The 15,670-nt window shown below is 40.3% G+C and overlaps 1 protein-coding gene across 1 annotated transcript; it reads right to left on the reverse strand.

Moving 5' to 3' along the window:
- Positions 1-3,086: 3,086 nt before the first annotated feature.
- On the reverse strand, positions 3,087-12,305 carry RSBN1 (round spermatid basic protein 1). The gene is made up of 6 exons (XM_029086297.1): positions 11,636-12,305; positions 7,289-7,426; positions 6,707-6,849; positions 5,649-5,816; positions 4,597-4,705; positions 3,087-3,975 (listed from the first exon to the last, which is right to left on the reverse strand). Exons 1-6 carry the CDS (start codon positions 12,212-12,214, stop codon positions 3,517-3,519), a joined length of 1,596 nt encoding a protein of 531 aa, XP_028942130.1. The 5' UTR covers positions 12,215-12,305; the 3' UTR covers positions 3,087-3,516.
- Positions 12,306-15,670: the final 3,365 nt, after the last annotated feature.

Genomic DNA, 15,670 nt, shown 5'->3' on the forward strand with positions numbered 1-15,670 from the left:
GCCCCGTCCGGGGGAACTGAACCGACAGAGCAGAGGAGAGAGCCCTTGTTCTGTGTGGCAGGATCTACACCTGTGAGAAGCGGTGATGACAGATCCCCTGAGAACACTTCGAGTGTCCCACCGTCCTGGAACAGACCGCGGCAAGTATCCGCACAAAACAGCTTGTAGCATGTCTGAAGGAGAGAGGAAACCGAAGCCAACTGATATTTCATCTTTAAACTGCATTTTGCTACTCCACTTCCAGCACAACTGAGCCCCTGACCTTTGTCACCCTGATCCCAAGTGACAGCTTTGTCCCATAGCACTTTGTTTTCAGAAGCCTAAGCCCGAGGGCCGCATCTCAAAGCTGATGGGGCCACATCTCAAAGCTGATGGCTCTTCAGACAGAGCAGCGCTGGGTCTCCTGGCAGTTGTCTCCAGCATAAAGCAGGAGCATTTCCTAGTTACCAACTGACACACGTGGCAGTGGCAGATCCTCACAACGGAGAACTGAGGATTACACAGTAGCTGACCAGCACATTCATCTTTATGAAGTTCTGTCCTGTATCTCTCTGGGTACTACGGAGAAATATTAGAACAACCCATGAAATTTGTTAAGTTTGATTATGTCATTATGCAGGCTGTCCTAGGAAACCTCCCAGAGCAGTTCAACAACCAGCCATTTAACACCAGAGATACTCAGAAACGTTTCCTTTGTTTTGCTCAGCAAACACCAAGTAGCTTGAACTTGTTACTTCGGTTCTAAACAGCTGTAGCTTATAAAAACCAGTATTCCACATGTCCTGTTCTGGAAAATATTTGCATCTTTCACATCAAGGCATTGTTCTAAGTCTGCTCTGTTGTTTTCAGTGCAATTGAAGTGACCTTGAAATGTAACAGCTAGGCAGTATAGCGACCAGCTTCATAAGCAGACCCTCTCACACTTTACACCCAGAATTGAGGCGCAGTTTGAAAACAGCGTGTCATTTTGGCTCAAGGGTACCAAAGCTGATAAAGGATTTAGGTAATAGATTTTTATACAGTTTGCTCCTCTCTTCTTCAATCTTCCAAACATGCTAGAACAGCATGAGCAACACTCAAGTCATTTCAAGGTACACTTCTGTATTTAAATCTGACATCAGATATTAAATTAGCAACTGAACTGCACACAAAGAGAGCACGATGCTACTGGTCACGTCCCTGCACCCAGAGAGATAAGTCAGAGCATTTTCCTGGTATTTCAGGCTGTAGTCACAGATTTCACTAAAGCTACTTTCAAAAGCAACATGAGCCACTCTGATCCTCCTCCTTTAGCCATCTGAAAACACGCCAATGGAATTCACAGAAAACCTCCAAATTGATTCCCTCTTCATTCTATTTCAACTTCCACTCTAAACCAGACAAGTTGGTGTATGGGGGGCTCTTAATCTGTTTATTCTGCCTTTAGAATTATGTTTGCAGACTCGCTGTAGCATCTGCAGGTTTGTCAGCTCCTGAGTGATCGTACGCAGTGCTGGCTGTCAAAGAACGGCCACCTTCTTACCGATGAACCTCTACTGACACGACCAAAGAACAGCACGTGTGAGAAGTGAAATGGGCACTTGGAAGACTAGCAGACTTCGTAAAAAGGAAAGAACACCCTTGGGTGATAGGATCTTTGAATGCAAAGGATGAACTGAAACCACTATTGCCTGTGAGGAACTTTACTTTGCACAACCCTTAAAGCTATGAAATTCCTCTCAACATAAAAAGTGGAAAAAACCCACCAGAGAACAGACGGCTTCGCCCATGAGCCAGCCTGGGTCACCTAGAATTTCTGCTAAGATTAAATTACACCCCTGCATGAATCACATTACTTTGCATCATAAAAGCTCTCCATTCTAACACCTTATTTACACAGATTACTAAACAAGTCACTACCACTTCAATCTGTAAATTAGTTTTAAATTGAAATATTTCCTAGTCCTCATTTTTGTACCGAAGACAATACATACATACACGTAAGGAGTAATACAGGTTCTAACTAATCACTGCAGTATCTTCTGATGATTATTTTTCTATCAGTTTAAAATAGTGACCTCTACACTGAGGTGCTAATATGTATATAAAAGCCTACACAAACAATATTGCACAAAGTAAGATTTATAATAGAGTAACATATTTTAGAGACCCTTATAAAGAGAAGAGTAATAATTGATATTAAAAAGATGCAGCCAGAACTAACACAGCATCTTTGCTTTTGTCTAGTCTAACATAGTGTTTCAAATCTTTCCTACCCCAGTGAGGATTAGAACAAATAAAGTTATCTGGAAACAGTTTAAGTTGCACCAAAACCCAACTTGTACTCTAAATGTGGGGAGGGGGAAGGGAGAAAGGGAACAGGACTTTTCCTTTTGATGACTGGAAAGGGCAATAATAAATGGGGCAAGTGAAAGTCAAATACAGATTACACCTTAACATCCAGAAATATTGAAAGATTGTTTAAAAACTGTTGATAGCTGACACTCTACACATTTAGCACGTGCCACTGATTTTTCCACAGTACCTGGGCACCCAGAAGCTACACATGGAAACAGCAGTCCAATGCCATAATACTTTTTATTGTGAAATAGTAATACAGGGTTTCCTAGAATAAGGACAGCCTCACTGTGCGAGTCAGTTATCAACTCAATGCTATTATATTAAGTGCATCAGTACAGAGGAAAGTGTGGTTCCATTGGACACATTACGACCTGATCAGAACAAGCTGCCAAGTTGGTTAGTATTTTAAAGCCTTAAAGTGCTCAAAGATAGCAGTTTCCTCCACAAGACTACCAACAGGTTCTCTAATTTTGACACTAGTATTAATCATGTTCAGGGAAGATGTATTTTGGAAGCAAAACCCTCACACCAAACAACATAAGCAGTGCTATGAAAAGTGTTAGGTCAGTAAGTCATTGCATTCAACAGGATCAGACACTTTCTTCAGTTAATTTTACAGATCACCTTTGTAGGAACTGTAAGAAATAGAGACCAATTTCTATAGCTTGTATATAAACCCAACTTGTATATAAACATGTCAAGAACAGACATACCAAAAATTTCACAAATCATCAAAAGTGCTGTGCTTTCTTATTTTGTTTGTTTTAAGCAATTAAAATGAGATGGGAAAGTCACTTTGCAAGTCTTCTACAAAAGCATCACTTTCTGGTGAAGATTAGAGATAAAGTAAAATTCGGGAAATAACACTGACCAATATAGTTCAATCCTTTTGTGTTCCTGGAGGAATTTCATTCTGACTTTGAGGAGATATTCAATATCTCTACTTAAACAGAAAGAAGTGGTAGACCACTGTTACAGGTTGTACTAAGGGGTTAAAATACAACTTGAATTTTGCATAATCTGTGTAAAAAAGATATGCTTGACATTTTGGAATGTCACCTTTCTTTATAGAATTATAGGCAAGATTTCTCCAATAAAACATAAGCCAGTTATAAAACTATAACTTCACATCAAAATTTTAAAAAGTTGTTAAAAAAATGTTTGATTATATACATATCACACAGAAGAGCCTGCATGATCCTGTGGATTGTGTTGCTGATCAGACTCTATTTTAAAACCTGGAAGGGGCTGGGCCACCTGATCTGGTTGCACAAGTCCTGATATTGAAGAAACAGAGGAGAGCACCCCCGTTGTAAGCTGCATTTCTATACCTGGTTCTTCAGACTCTATTTTTACACTCACGCACTGGCGTTCACCTTCGGGCTCCGTCTTTCCAGGAGCACTACTGTCCAAGCTTGAATTGCTTTCTGCATTTTGAGAAGTCTCCCCCACAGGGTGATACTGTTTAAGTCTTATGTGCCAGGCTAAGCTGCAGACTGCTGACACTGTTTTGAACTGATGAATGACATTTCTAGGGATGAAGTAGATGTCATTGTCACACAACTGAATTCTAGCATAGCGAATGCCTTCCCGTCTCATTTGGTTTAGTTTGGCTTCATCCACCCATTGAACACACTGAGAGAAGGAAAGATGGTAAAGTTAGTGGTACACTCACTGCTTAGAGTAAACAATTCAGTATCCACCTATTTTCAATGTACTTTGTCTAAATCAGGATGTTTCTGTTTCACAGGAGAAACTTCAAATTTAAATGAGAATTAGACTTTAAAAATATAATTTATCTAATGTGCACATCTTAGGAGAGGACAATGAACAGTTCAGAGCATTCTACAGTTACAGTTGGAAACAGCAGGCTCCAGGTGAGGCTGCACTGCTTTGGCTGAGATGACTGAGTTTAGATGCCTTTGCAATCTAAGACAACATCAGTACATTAGAAAAAGCAGAAACAGGCATACATGACTTCATCAACTTCTAATTGTTTCTACAGCACATGTTGTGACTCACAGCGCAAATCCCAGCCTGGTGGAAATGAAAAGCAGTTGGACTAGATGATCATTGTAGGTCCCTTCCAACTGAACTATTCTGTTCTGAAACGTGAGAAGGGAAATTGCTCCAAGAGAGCTGTGAACTGAGGGCCACCGAGGATACAAAAGGGCTGGCCATACAGTGAACCTGAAAACTGGCAGAAGCTACTCCCAAAATGCTAAGAATTAACTGTCACCAGGAAAGATTCGATACCTGTGACACTGGAGGTTCATGCAGGTCCAACTGAAGTCTCTGCACAACATCAGTGAAATCTTCAGCGTGAAAGCAAACCACATCTTTGGTTATACGAGGCTGGTCGCTCCTAGAAAAAGATGAGAATTACAGGGATTCTTAAAGAATCATTATTATTATTTTGAGTTACAGAGAATTATAGCTCTTTCCAGCAAAAAGTTTAATCGAACCAACAACCTGCTTCAGTTTTACACTCGGCATGATGTCTCATCACTTGTCAGTACAGGTATTATTTTGAAAAGGAAGAATAATTCATATTCCTCTCTTTTCTTTTTTAATTTTTACTTCTTTCTTGATGCATGCACAACAGAAGTGATATTTTCATGGACAAATAGCTGATTGCCACTACTGAAGTTCTCCGCACCTTCTAGGAACCACAATTTGCCTCAATTCTTTCATTCTATAATTAGACATAATAACTTTTTGTTAAAGGAAAAACGTCAAGTAACAAAGTAACTCTGAAGCTGAAGCAATGAGGGGCTGGGTTCCATTCAATGGCTGTGAATCAGAGTAAAGGAAGTTCTGGTACCTTTTATTCATATGGAAATCTAATGATATTGCTAATGATGCTATCCAATTGCTACTGTAATTGCTAGAAATAACAATGATGCAAGTCTAGTTTCTGTGCAAGGTGAACAGCAATGTCCTGGGTACATGAAATGAGAAAGCTCTGCAGCTATGAAATTAATGACACTGAGTTCTTAGTTTACTGTTACAGAAGTTAGCATTAATACCCCTATTCAGGAAAAGAACAATCACAGGCATGGTATCTGAGGCTTATTTTCTGCAAATTGCTCTTACAACTTTTCTACAGCCTCAAGAAGAGGGAAACAGAAGGTATACAGTTTGTGTTTTTCAAGCTCTAGACAGCATTTATCTCATTACAGGGTTTAAACCATTTCTTTGATTGGGCTTGTTTTCCAAAGTATTTTCTTTTTTTTTTTAAAAGAAAAAAAAAAACAGTTCAGAATTACTCCCTCCTACCAGGACAGTCACATTTCAGCTGCACTTACCATTCCCCGAACTGCACAGCCTTCAGGACACCTACAGCAGCTGTACTCTGCCAGTCAAACCCTTGACCCACATGATCAGCGTGAGCTCTTGTTCTGTCTTCAAACAGAACCTCACGGGGCTCACTGGTCCGAGGTAGGTACTGGAGATTCTTTATTTCATTCATTGACCTACAAAGTAATAAAAAGGCTTGCTAAAAAGGGTTTCAGACTACTCAAAAAGAAATACTTGTATTAAAATAATCTGTAATTAAAATAATAAGTGGTGTGTGCTGCAGGCTTCAAAATCAAAGACCAAAGCACTTCCCTCTGATTTCTTCTAGGTGTTTATTCGACAAAAGATTGAAACAATACAGCAAAGCACAAGTCAGGTGACGAGATCAAACTTTATAAAACAAATCCAATCGCCAGAAAATAATTTTTGTTCACTTGTGCTGAAAGATATCTTCCAGGAATTTAATGGTATGTAAAACAGAGCTACTTTAATAGACACTGAAGTCTAGTTATTTGGGAGTACATCTAAAAATTCTGCTTGAAGTTACAATTAAAATATGCTTCCAGTTCTTTATCTCCTAGAATTTGTTCTACAGCATGCTCTTTCTGAGCAAGAGAGCAAGTACATACCTGTACTGCAACACTGCCTGAGAACGCAGACAGCACTACAAACGCTTCAGCACTAACATGAAAATGTGACATGAATGGCGCAAAGTTCTCCGCTGTTTCAGAGCATTTCACCTGCCCCCACCACCAATTAGCTCTTTCCACAGAAATAAGGTGAATAAAACAAGTCTCCTGAAGGATAAGTAAAACGTTTCAGTCTTAATAAAGCACTGATCTAGGATATATTTGTACCAAAAGTGGTGAAATAAAATAACCATCAGAAATAATAGATTTCTCTTATTCACTGATACAACTTGAAACAGAAATGAAAATGAAAAATCTGGGAATTAGCATTCTGAAGAACTAGTTACACGTAAAGTATTTAGGTTTTGTTCTTAGATCTAACACAGACATAACTGCAATGTTTTACCTTCAACACAGAAAGGAAAACAAAACATTACCGGCGCCGTTTGAATGGCGATTTTGGCATATCAGCTGTGGGAATCATCTGCTCTCCTGGTCTCACCCACATTATGGGGCCATCATCACTTTGTGACCTGCACTGAAGTCTGAGACTAGATAGAGTACCCCAGGGCAAAGTCATCTGAAAGAAAACAAAACCAAAACAACACACAAAACACACGTAACACAAAACACTGGGTGAGATAGAAAAATTAAATGATGCCTTTGATAAAACTTGTTCAAATTTGCTCAGAAGAAATGCATAGAAACTAAAATAAGTTCAAGAGGTAAAATACATTCCAAGCTAACATTATCAAACTTAGCTTTTAGGGAAGTAGATTATTATGGAGCTTATATATAAGATAAACTATATTTCATTTTTTAATTCTTTACACCTATATGTAGCTAATTCAATACCTTTCGTTTGGACACAGGGAAGAACGTACCTCTGCAGCCCAAACAATAAGAACATCGATAGAAAAAATACCTTATGGTTTCTAATTACCTGGAAATATATGCAACTTACTAATTGTTTAAATATCTATAGTGCTCTAAACAAAACACCACAAGTTACTGCTTACTCTGAGGAACGGAGATTCTTCTAACATATCTAGAAATTCTGGGAAGTAGTCCCCAACTTCTTCATCCACTGCTCCAACGAGACTGATCTGCCGCATGGGTCCTGCTCTGTAGGTTCCACAGCAGTACGTTCGATTGACCTGAGTGGCCAGAAGGGAACAGACAGAACCACCACAGGTTTAGTTCTGTTACTAGAGATTGAAATTGATTAACACAACACACTAGGCCAGAGCCGAGAGGAATCTTGGACTCATCTACACCTATTTCATTACAGATGCCTTTGGGAATATGCACAGACTCCAGTCTCACCCCATGGACTGCAGCTCTAACGTGCCATATGGCCACAGAGCAGGTCGTATGCAGATCCAGCAGCTATTCAGCCTGAAAAGATCAGAAATTCTGCCGTTACTAATCTGGTTTTTAGGCTCAGTTGTGTCTGAGCCCCAACCTTCCATCACTTTTCAACAGCCTCTCTACATTTATCCAGTGGTTCCAGCTGTGAACAGCTAGAGCCAGTGTCCACAGCTAAGGACACTGATACAAAGGACAGAGCACGACTGGTAAATCTGCAATTTGAAAGTCACATATGGAAAGTACAACACCTTTTATAGCTCAATTTATAGAGATATGTGTATAAACTCACAAGATTAAAGTTGTTGGGTTATTTGTTGTTTTTTTTTTTTTAAGTTTTGCAGTTTAGCTAACAAACCAGATGTAAACTGTTCCATGAAGTTGTTAAAGGTAAATTAGAAGAGACTAATAAAGCACAAGTTACAGTTACTGCTGCAATTTTATCCTCTAGCAGCAACCACAGATATTTAGCTTCTAAATTATATAGGAGTTCAGCTCACTCCTATTTCCAGAGTCCTCCTTTCTTCAGCTTTGTATATATGCAGTTGGCAGTTCTGCGTTGATTGCACAACGTATTTTAATTAAAAGCTAAATAAGGGTCAAAGATGACTTCACACACAGCTTTATTCCTCAGCCCTAAGCCAAGTGCTGCACCCCATCACCTCTGCCTGCATGTGTAGAAGTTTATGTCCTAAGTCATTCACATAACTTCATTGTGCAGCTCAAGCACTCGACCTTCAGGTCCATCAAGACCATCATTAGCAGCTCCAGGAGCACATGCAGCTTCCTGGTTCTGACCACACAGATTTCATGAAGCAGGTACTACCTTCAGACATCGTTAATTCTTTTTGGCTGTTGCCCTAAGAGGAAGTTAGGTGCCCAAATCCTATTAGAACATTACAGGTAAAGGTTCATATTTAATGTCAGTAAAGTGGAACAACTCTGTCAGCTAGCTAGAATGCAAATCAGAGCAGCAGTATTGCAAAGCCACAGCATGAGTCTAGTTCTGTGCACCGACGGGAGAGCTAAGGACTGAAATGCTCTGGTCCTTCAGTGGAGTTTAACTGCCAGGTACTATCAAAGTAAGTAGAGACAGACTGCTTCCAGACAAGACCTGTTCTATTGAAACCACCTGTTGAGTTTCACTGGTATTTCACAGGTGTTTGTCACAAGTTTTTCCTTGTGCAGTTTTTCCTTCCATTGCTACAATTTGTTCACTGTGCTTCTTTAAAAAGATCAGTGGATCCTACCAGCACCAACTGCCACTGCTGACAGATCAGATCATTTTTACTGTTGCAAAAGGACCATCAGGCTCCCAAAACCACTCAGTGATGCCAAACAGCAATCACTACCCTAGGCATCCCCCACCTCATACTAAAAAAGTGAAGTTACAGGCATATTTAAAATTAGCTCTTCAGTCTTTCTGGAGACGTTTTAGAGCAGCTGAATGATGTGCCTATCAGGGTCTCACACACTTGAGTGAGAACAGAAGCAGACAGCATCAGAGTTTCCTGTAGAAGTTACAGATCTACAGTATTTGTATGTTACTGAGATAATTCAGAGCCCTGCCTGCTGAAGGGCTAAGCAAGCAGTGTACCTCTGCAGGGTAAGAAGAGGACGTACAGAGGAGGCATAAGCTTGAGACAAGGGAGGTTATGCTTCACAAGTTTCTCTCTAGTTTCAAGAAAAACATAGATGTTTAGGCAAAGCCTCCCTCCCTCAACTCCTTCCTGGCCTGTTCCCAGAAGCCCCTCTCCTTGGGGCAGTTTAACTGCTCTCTGGACCATACAGAGACCTGATCAGGGAGTCAATCAGCTGCTTCTTGGAAAAAGAGCAGAAGTGGTTTTTCAAGTCTAGATATATTCCAATTCAGAGCAGACCCAGAAGCTGTACTGAAACAACTGACAGGGAAAATAAGAGTTCATTCTAGCTGCACTGATAAGAACCTTCAAATTGAAGTGAGCTCTTACATGAAAAAAGCTTACAAATTACTGTTAGTGATCTGAGTCCTGGAAGCTCTTAGTCCAAAGTAAAGCTTAGCTTTAGCACTGAAGTATTAGAACAAGTGAGCCAGAGCAAGCAAAAAAATCCAGAGAACACTGAAGCTTAAGTATTTTTAATATACAGAATCCAAAGAGTTATACTACAAATACACATTGGAGTGCTTTGTTATAAACATTCAGTTAACACTGTCCTCACTGTCCTGAGAACAAAGGGAGTTAATTGTCACTAGATTTTTATGAATTCTTCCAGATTAAAGTTCTCATTTTGAATTGGAGACACTTCCTACTAAACTCGAGTTTGTCTGAAAAGGTACAAAAAAGCAGCTTAATGTTGTACAAGCCAAAGGTCACATCAACTTTCAGTTAAATTGCAGTTTAGAGATCAAAGTTTGATTTCTTGGCACTAAGTCTCCAGGACTCAAGACTACCTACAGCTCAGAACCCCCCTGCCCCATTACAGCAGAGCAGACAGCTCCATGCATACAGAAGATTCAACGTAGAATGGAGTTGACTTTTAACTGAGTATCTTCAAGTACAAATAAAATCAGTATTACAGCACACAACAATACTGTAACACGTGCTTAATCTGCAAAGGCTTAACTATACAGTGCTTCTGTGTTGTGCAATTTCTCATACACGAAGGTCCAGAAGTGAAGCTTCACCAATCTTCATCCCTCAACAGTGAAAGAGCCGGACTTGTCCTCCCTGGGCTCCCTTAAGCAGGAGATTTTATCTGCCTCTTAGATAAACTAGCTTGTAAAACTTGCCTTTTGGCAGCATGCAGCTACCATAGTTGAATCCACCATCAATTGAAATGCATCAACTTTAAACTAGATACTTTAGCATCATCTATATTCTCTAAATTAGAGTCCTGGTTCAGCCCTCTGAGGGGTTGTGAAAGCTGTACTTCTCTGTCTGTTCAGTGTGAGCCACACTAACATTCTTCGGCCAGAGAGGATTAACCAGGTCATGCTGAAGCTGGGTTTGGAGAGGTGTTTTAGACCAAGTGAACCTTAAGTCCTGGCTCAATCCTAATCAAGTTTAGACAGTACTTAAAATAGAATTCATTTAAATACCAGCACAGACTATAACCCAGTGAAGTATCTTATTTATTACCATGCATTCCTCACACACGTATTTATAGCATCAGCTATTCATGTTCACAAGACTGAGACATTCACCAAGAAAAAATGCAATTGTTAAATATCCAACTGGCACTGTTTAGCCATTTTAGGAGGTCTCATGTGTACTCAAAGTAAATTAGAATGTAATCATGATGTCAAAGAACACAGAGATAAATCACTAATACAGGAGAGTAAAACCTAAGCTGTGGACAAGTTTCACATCTGCAGAGCCCACGTGCACTGTGAAAAGCGTCCTCACTGACAGCAGAGGTCTGTATGCTCAGACTGGTTTTGGAGTACTATGCACTCTGATGCAGATCTGTTAGTGCAAAGAATCACTTAAACCAAGAAACAGAAGCTGGATTAAGATAAGTGCTGCAGCAGCTATTCATTGTCAAAAAACATGCATAAACTGAGTGCCAGAATTACTAATTTAACAGCATCTCTGAGAAATGCTGGAAAGTGTTCAAAGTACCACAAAGGACCGTGCAGTAACTTTCTGTAAAGCAGTAACTTGTTCTGAAAGGAAGAAGCAGTGTTAGTGTTTGCAGCCTACACAACTCCTGATACAGACTTGCCTGTTGTCTTAAACAATGTCAGTGTTCTCCAGAGGTTAGGAGATGAACTGGAAGCCTGCAGGAAGATCAGAGCAGGTCTTTCCACAGGTCACGGTTAGCAGTGTCTGAAATGTGATTCACCAGCTACCAGTGGACACAAAGAGCTTTCAGCAGAACAGTCCCAACAGCATCTCTTTTCATTTGCTTAGAAAAAGGTTTGTGCCTTACCCATTTTAGGCCACCCCTGCTCTGAATTAATGAGATTAATCAAACTGAGGTGTTGTGCAGCTTCTATGCCTTTAAACAGTTCTTACCTGAGAGTGAAAATTCGAAATTGTTGTTGTTTCAATGTCCTTCTTGCCCAAAATTTCCATTTTCACTGGAGTGTTAGGGAAGTTAAAAGCAAAGTAATCCAGGAAGTCTGGTAAATAAGCAGCTGCTCCATGTACTATGGCTAAAGCATAGTAAGCTGCATTTTTATCATTTTCACTGAATGACAACGCAAGAAACTCTTCTGCAAATCTCTCCATCTCCACTGGAGACAAAAATGAGAGTTCATCCATGTAAGCATGAAGGACCAGAGCACCACCATTGGACTGATGTTCCTCATGAATGAAGTTACTAAATTTAGTGCCAGTTTTCAAGAAGCTGCTGCGAACAGAATGCTCCTGGTGTGTCACAAATGGTGTTTGTACTCCCTGGGGTATTCGATATTCCTGCATACCCAAATTCAGTCTGCAGAGCTGCTCATCCTTCAGATACCGGAAGGATTCCTTGTTCATCTCTAAGTTATCACACTGCCCTTGAGACAGAGTCTCTTTGTCAATGCGAGTGAGTCCAGCACACACTGTCTGCACTTCCTTGTTGTACATCTTCAGGCGTTTTCCCCTCATATCCTCCCGGTGTTTCTTTTTCTTTTTTTTCTTTATCTTCTTCACAATAAGACTGTCAGCTCGCTGGGTTTTCCCATTTTCATCTGGAGTTTCTGGCAGCAAAAATAAAGAGAAGATGAGAGTTTTGCAGTTGCAGCATATTCACCCCAACAGAATTCAGACCTCATTTGCCAAAGCTACCTGTTCCCAGGAAGACTGACCAGTAGCAGTACCTTGACTTTTGACTTACAAGACTTAATTATACAGCTACTGTGCAAAGAAAGCCTTGAATTAAGGAAAGCTTCCAAAACTCAAGCTTCGTATTTTAGACATATTTCAATTTTTAACAGATTTACTAGAATACCTTTAAAATGAGTCCACATTTCAGAACATCTATAATTAAGTACACTAATAACTTCTGACATTTAAGGCAGAGCCACGCAGGGGAAGAGGATAAACAAGTATGTGTAACATTTAAACGTGAAAGCTTTCATCACAGAACACTTCCCTGAGTTTGGATAGAGTGTATAGAAGCAAAACAGAGTGCAGCTGAAGAGGTACAAACATTATTGCCATTTACAGGTAAAATTACTTAAAGCAGTTACCTTTCTGGCACTAAAATAAAATAAATAAAATAAAATTAGACTGGTGATCGTTTGTATTAAAGCTGAGAACTGATATTTCCAAACAATGAAGATGCTGTTAAACAGCAGAGCCCGCCAACCTCAGAGCCCAGTCATCACATCAACAGCTCCAGTTATCATTTGCCAGTCCTGTTAACTGTTGAGTTAAATCAGAGCTAGAAATTAACAAGTTTTGTTGTTTTGGGGGTTTTTTTGGTTGTTTTTTTGGTTTTTTGGTTTTTTTTTAAGGTGAATCAACATGTAAAAGGCTAAAGGCTGAGAGATAAAATGTAAATAAATAGTTCTGTTAGTCAAAATGTACTAGTTTAATTACTCATCTTTTAGGAATAAAACCTAATTCAAATAATATTTAGCAAGTGACAATGGTAGTTAGAAATTCTGATGGTCCAGCTGTTAAAAAACTCAACTCCCAAGAGGAGATTTTAATCTGCCTGAATCAAGAACTATTTAATGCCAACAATGCACAGAAACCTCCAAGAGCCCCATCACCCGGGTAGCTGTGGGCACCAGAACAACCTGCAGCTGAAGGCAACATCTCACTAGATGATGCAGTAACTCAAGTTTTAAGTTTTTCAGTTTCCCACAGCACAGGGCTCTGTGGTAACAAAACTTCCTTTCTTTGGCTGCAAATCTATCAAATTTGTATTCCTTCTTTATTCCCTTGCAGAATTTAAAAGGATCTATGAGAAGAGGTGCAATGACAAACACACGCAGCTTCAAGTGACTTAGTTTAACCACAGTATTGAACTGTCTCGTTACTAGTTTGGCCTCGGAGCTGTTTAGTACAGATGGTTGACACTGACAACAGCCTGGTGTAACGCACAGAATTACTCACGAAGCAAAGAAAGAGCCGATTGCTTCATACTAAGTTCATACAATTGTCTTAGGACCTGAAATACAAGTTTTCACAGTGCTGCTGTTAGCCTTTACCAACAGCAAATGCTCCTATTTTTACATTACAGCCAGGGAAACCAGGAAAATAAAGGTGGCATCACTTGTTTTGATAAGTCAACTCCAGCAGTTATTTGGATAAGCTTTTTGGGAAGTCTCAGAAGTTAATCAAGCCTAAGCTTACCCAACCACTAAGCTCTCAGGCAGAGATTCTGCTTTACTAACTGCAGTGAACACCTGATCACACAGCAGATCTTTGTTCTCGTGGGACCAGAGATTCCACGCTGAAACTAAACAAGAATTTCACGCCATCACAGAGCTGGTGGGAATACTTCCCTGTAGATATTTTTAAGTTAATTTTTGGTTGTTAAAAGTGTCTTATTTTAAGCATTTCTAAATGTAGATATAGTTTAAAAACCTCAGGCACGAAGTAGTTTTAATTCAGAGTATCTTCCTGTTTGAAGATATTCCCTAATAGCAGACACACACCTTGCACTCTTTGTATTTTGGAACTTCCAGTGAACACTGGTCTATTTTCAGGACAAAAGTTATCCTGAGTGCTGCTGCATCCACTGAACACAGCAACTCTGCTACAGGGAGAGTGATCTCTGTAGTAAGTGAAGCTGGACAGTGACATTGTGGTAACGTCAAAACTGACAATCTTGAAGGCAATATAGTTTTAATTATTCCTTCAAACAAATGCAAATCCTCCAGCACCTCAAACACACCAAAAGCTATAGCCAGCTCAAACTATGGGCTCCCGTAGTGAGGCAGAGTAACAGCAGTGCCAATAACTCAGCTGGTCTAAAACTACAGGACATCCCATAACTGAACACACTGGTATAATTATTAAACAGTAAAAACACTGGAGATGTTCATCCTCACCTGTGGCCAAAGATAAGAATAACAGAGTCAAAGAAACAGGCAGTTTAATTAGATCATACATAGAAATAAAAACTGATAGTGAAAGGCTAGAAAAGAAATCCATCCTCACCCCAAAACCTGTGACATAAACAGTTGAGGACAAGTGCGAGCTTCAGACTCTCAGTCAGCAAACAGCCCTTCTTTACAAGGCTGGAATTCAGATGGTAACTTTAACAGTGTTTAAACCTTCATCAGAAGAAGGCCTGACTTGATTACTGGGTTAGAACTGACACAGAGTGACACCCCCAGTCTGTAAAGATACACTTACACCACTGCTGTGGTTTTATCAACATTTATCGAGCTGAAGTTTGACATTTACAATCCAGTGCCTTTTACAGTCACTATTCAAACCCGGCGGTTTGGAAGCATGAAACAGCAGTGGAAAGTCTCTCCCCACAAGGGTCCTGTGCGTTCTTAAGGCAGTGCTACCTAGAGTTTACCCTACAGACCCAGCTTTCGTAGGCACAGGCACCTTTGGCTTCTCTGGCACAATCCTTTCACATACACTCCTAGAGTGTAATTCACAGAACAGTATCTTTATTACAGCAACTTTTGCAATTGCTTTTTATCTACGTTGCTTTCACCAAGAGGCTTTTTACTATCACAAACTTGGGAACAGAACCAAAACAGTTGTTCCATACTGTTAAAAAAAAAAAAACCAAACACATATATGTCCCCTGTCTGAAATCCAGAGATGTTCTGGCCTTCTATGAGAGAAACCTCAGGGCATTTATTAAAAATAAATAAAATTTTTAAAACCCCCAAACAATCAAAACAGAACAGCAGCTTCCCAGTTCTAGCCCACGTTAACGCTCGCAGAGGAGGACGCTGCGCTGCCCAAGCTCTTGTATCCTGGACCTGCGATGCGGGCAACTCTGAACCCGAGCGAGAGCAGCACGGCCACGGCTCCCGCTCCCGCACGGAGCCCGCAGCTCGGCTCCCTCCGCCACACACCCCCGGGCTCCGCGCTGGTTCTCTAGGGGAACAAGAGTCGCGTCGTGCCCCACTACGGCACGGA

Source organism: Antrostomus carolinensis, unplaced genomic scaffold (genome assembly GCF_000700745.2).
Source record: "Antrostomus carolinensis isolate BGI_N321 unplaced genomic scaffold, ASM70074v2 scaffold45178, whole genome shotgun sequence".
Classification (NCBI taxonomy): domain Eukaryota; kingdom Metazoa; phylum Chordata; class Aves; order Caprimulgiformes; family Caprimulgidae; genus Antrostomus; species Antrostomus carolinensis.

What these genes read in the sequence shown, in the direction of transcription:
- RSBN1 (XM_029086297.1), bottom strand. Translation starts at nt 12,214, where the DNA reads ATGAGGGGAAAACGCCTGAAGATGTACAACAAGGAAGTGCAGACAGTG. An exon ending in GCTGTGCAGTTCGGGGAATG is followed by an intron (nt 4,706 to 5,648) that starts GTAAGTGCAGCT and finishes ATCTTTTTCTAG; the next exon opens with GAGCGACCAGCCTCGTATAA. An exon ending in ATGAACCTCCAGTGTCACAG is followed by an intron (nt 3,976 to 4,596) that starts GTATCGAATCTT and finishes TCCTTCTCTCAG; the next exon opens with TGTGTTCAATGGGTGGATGA.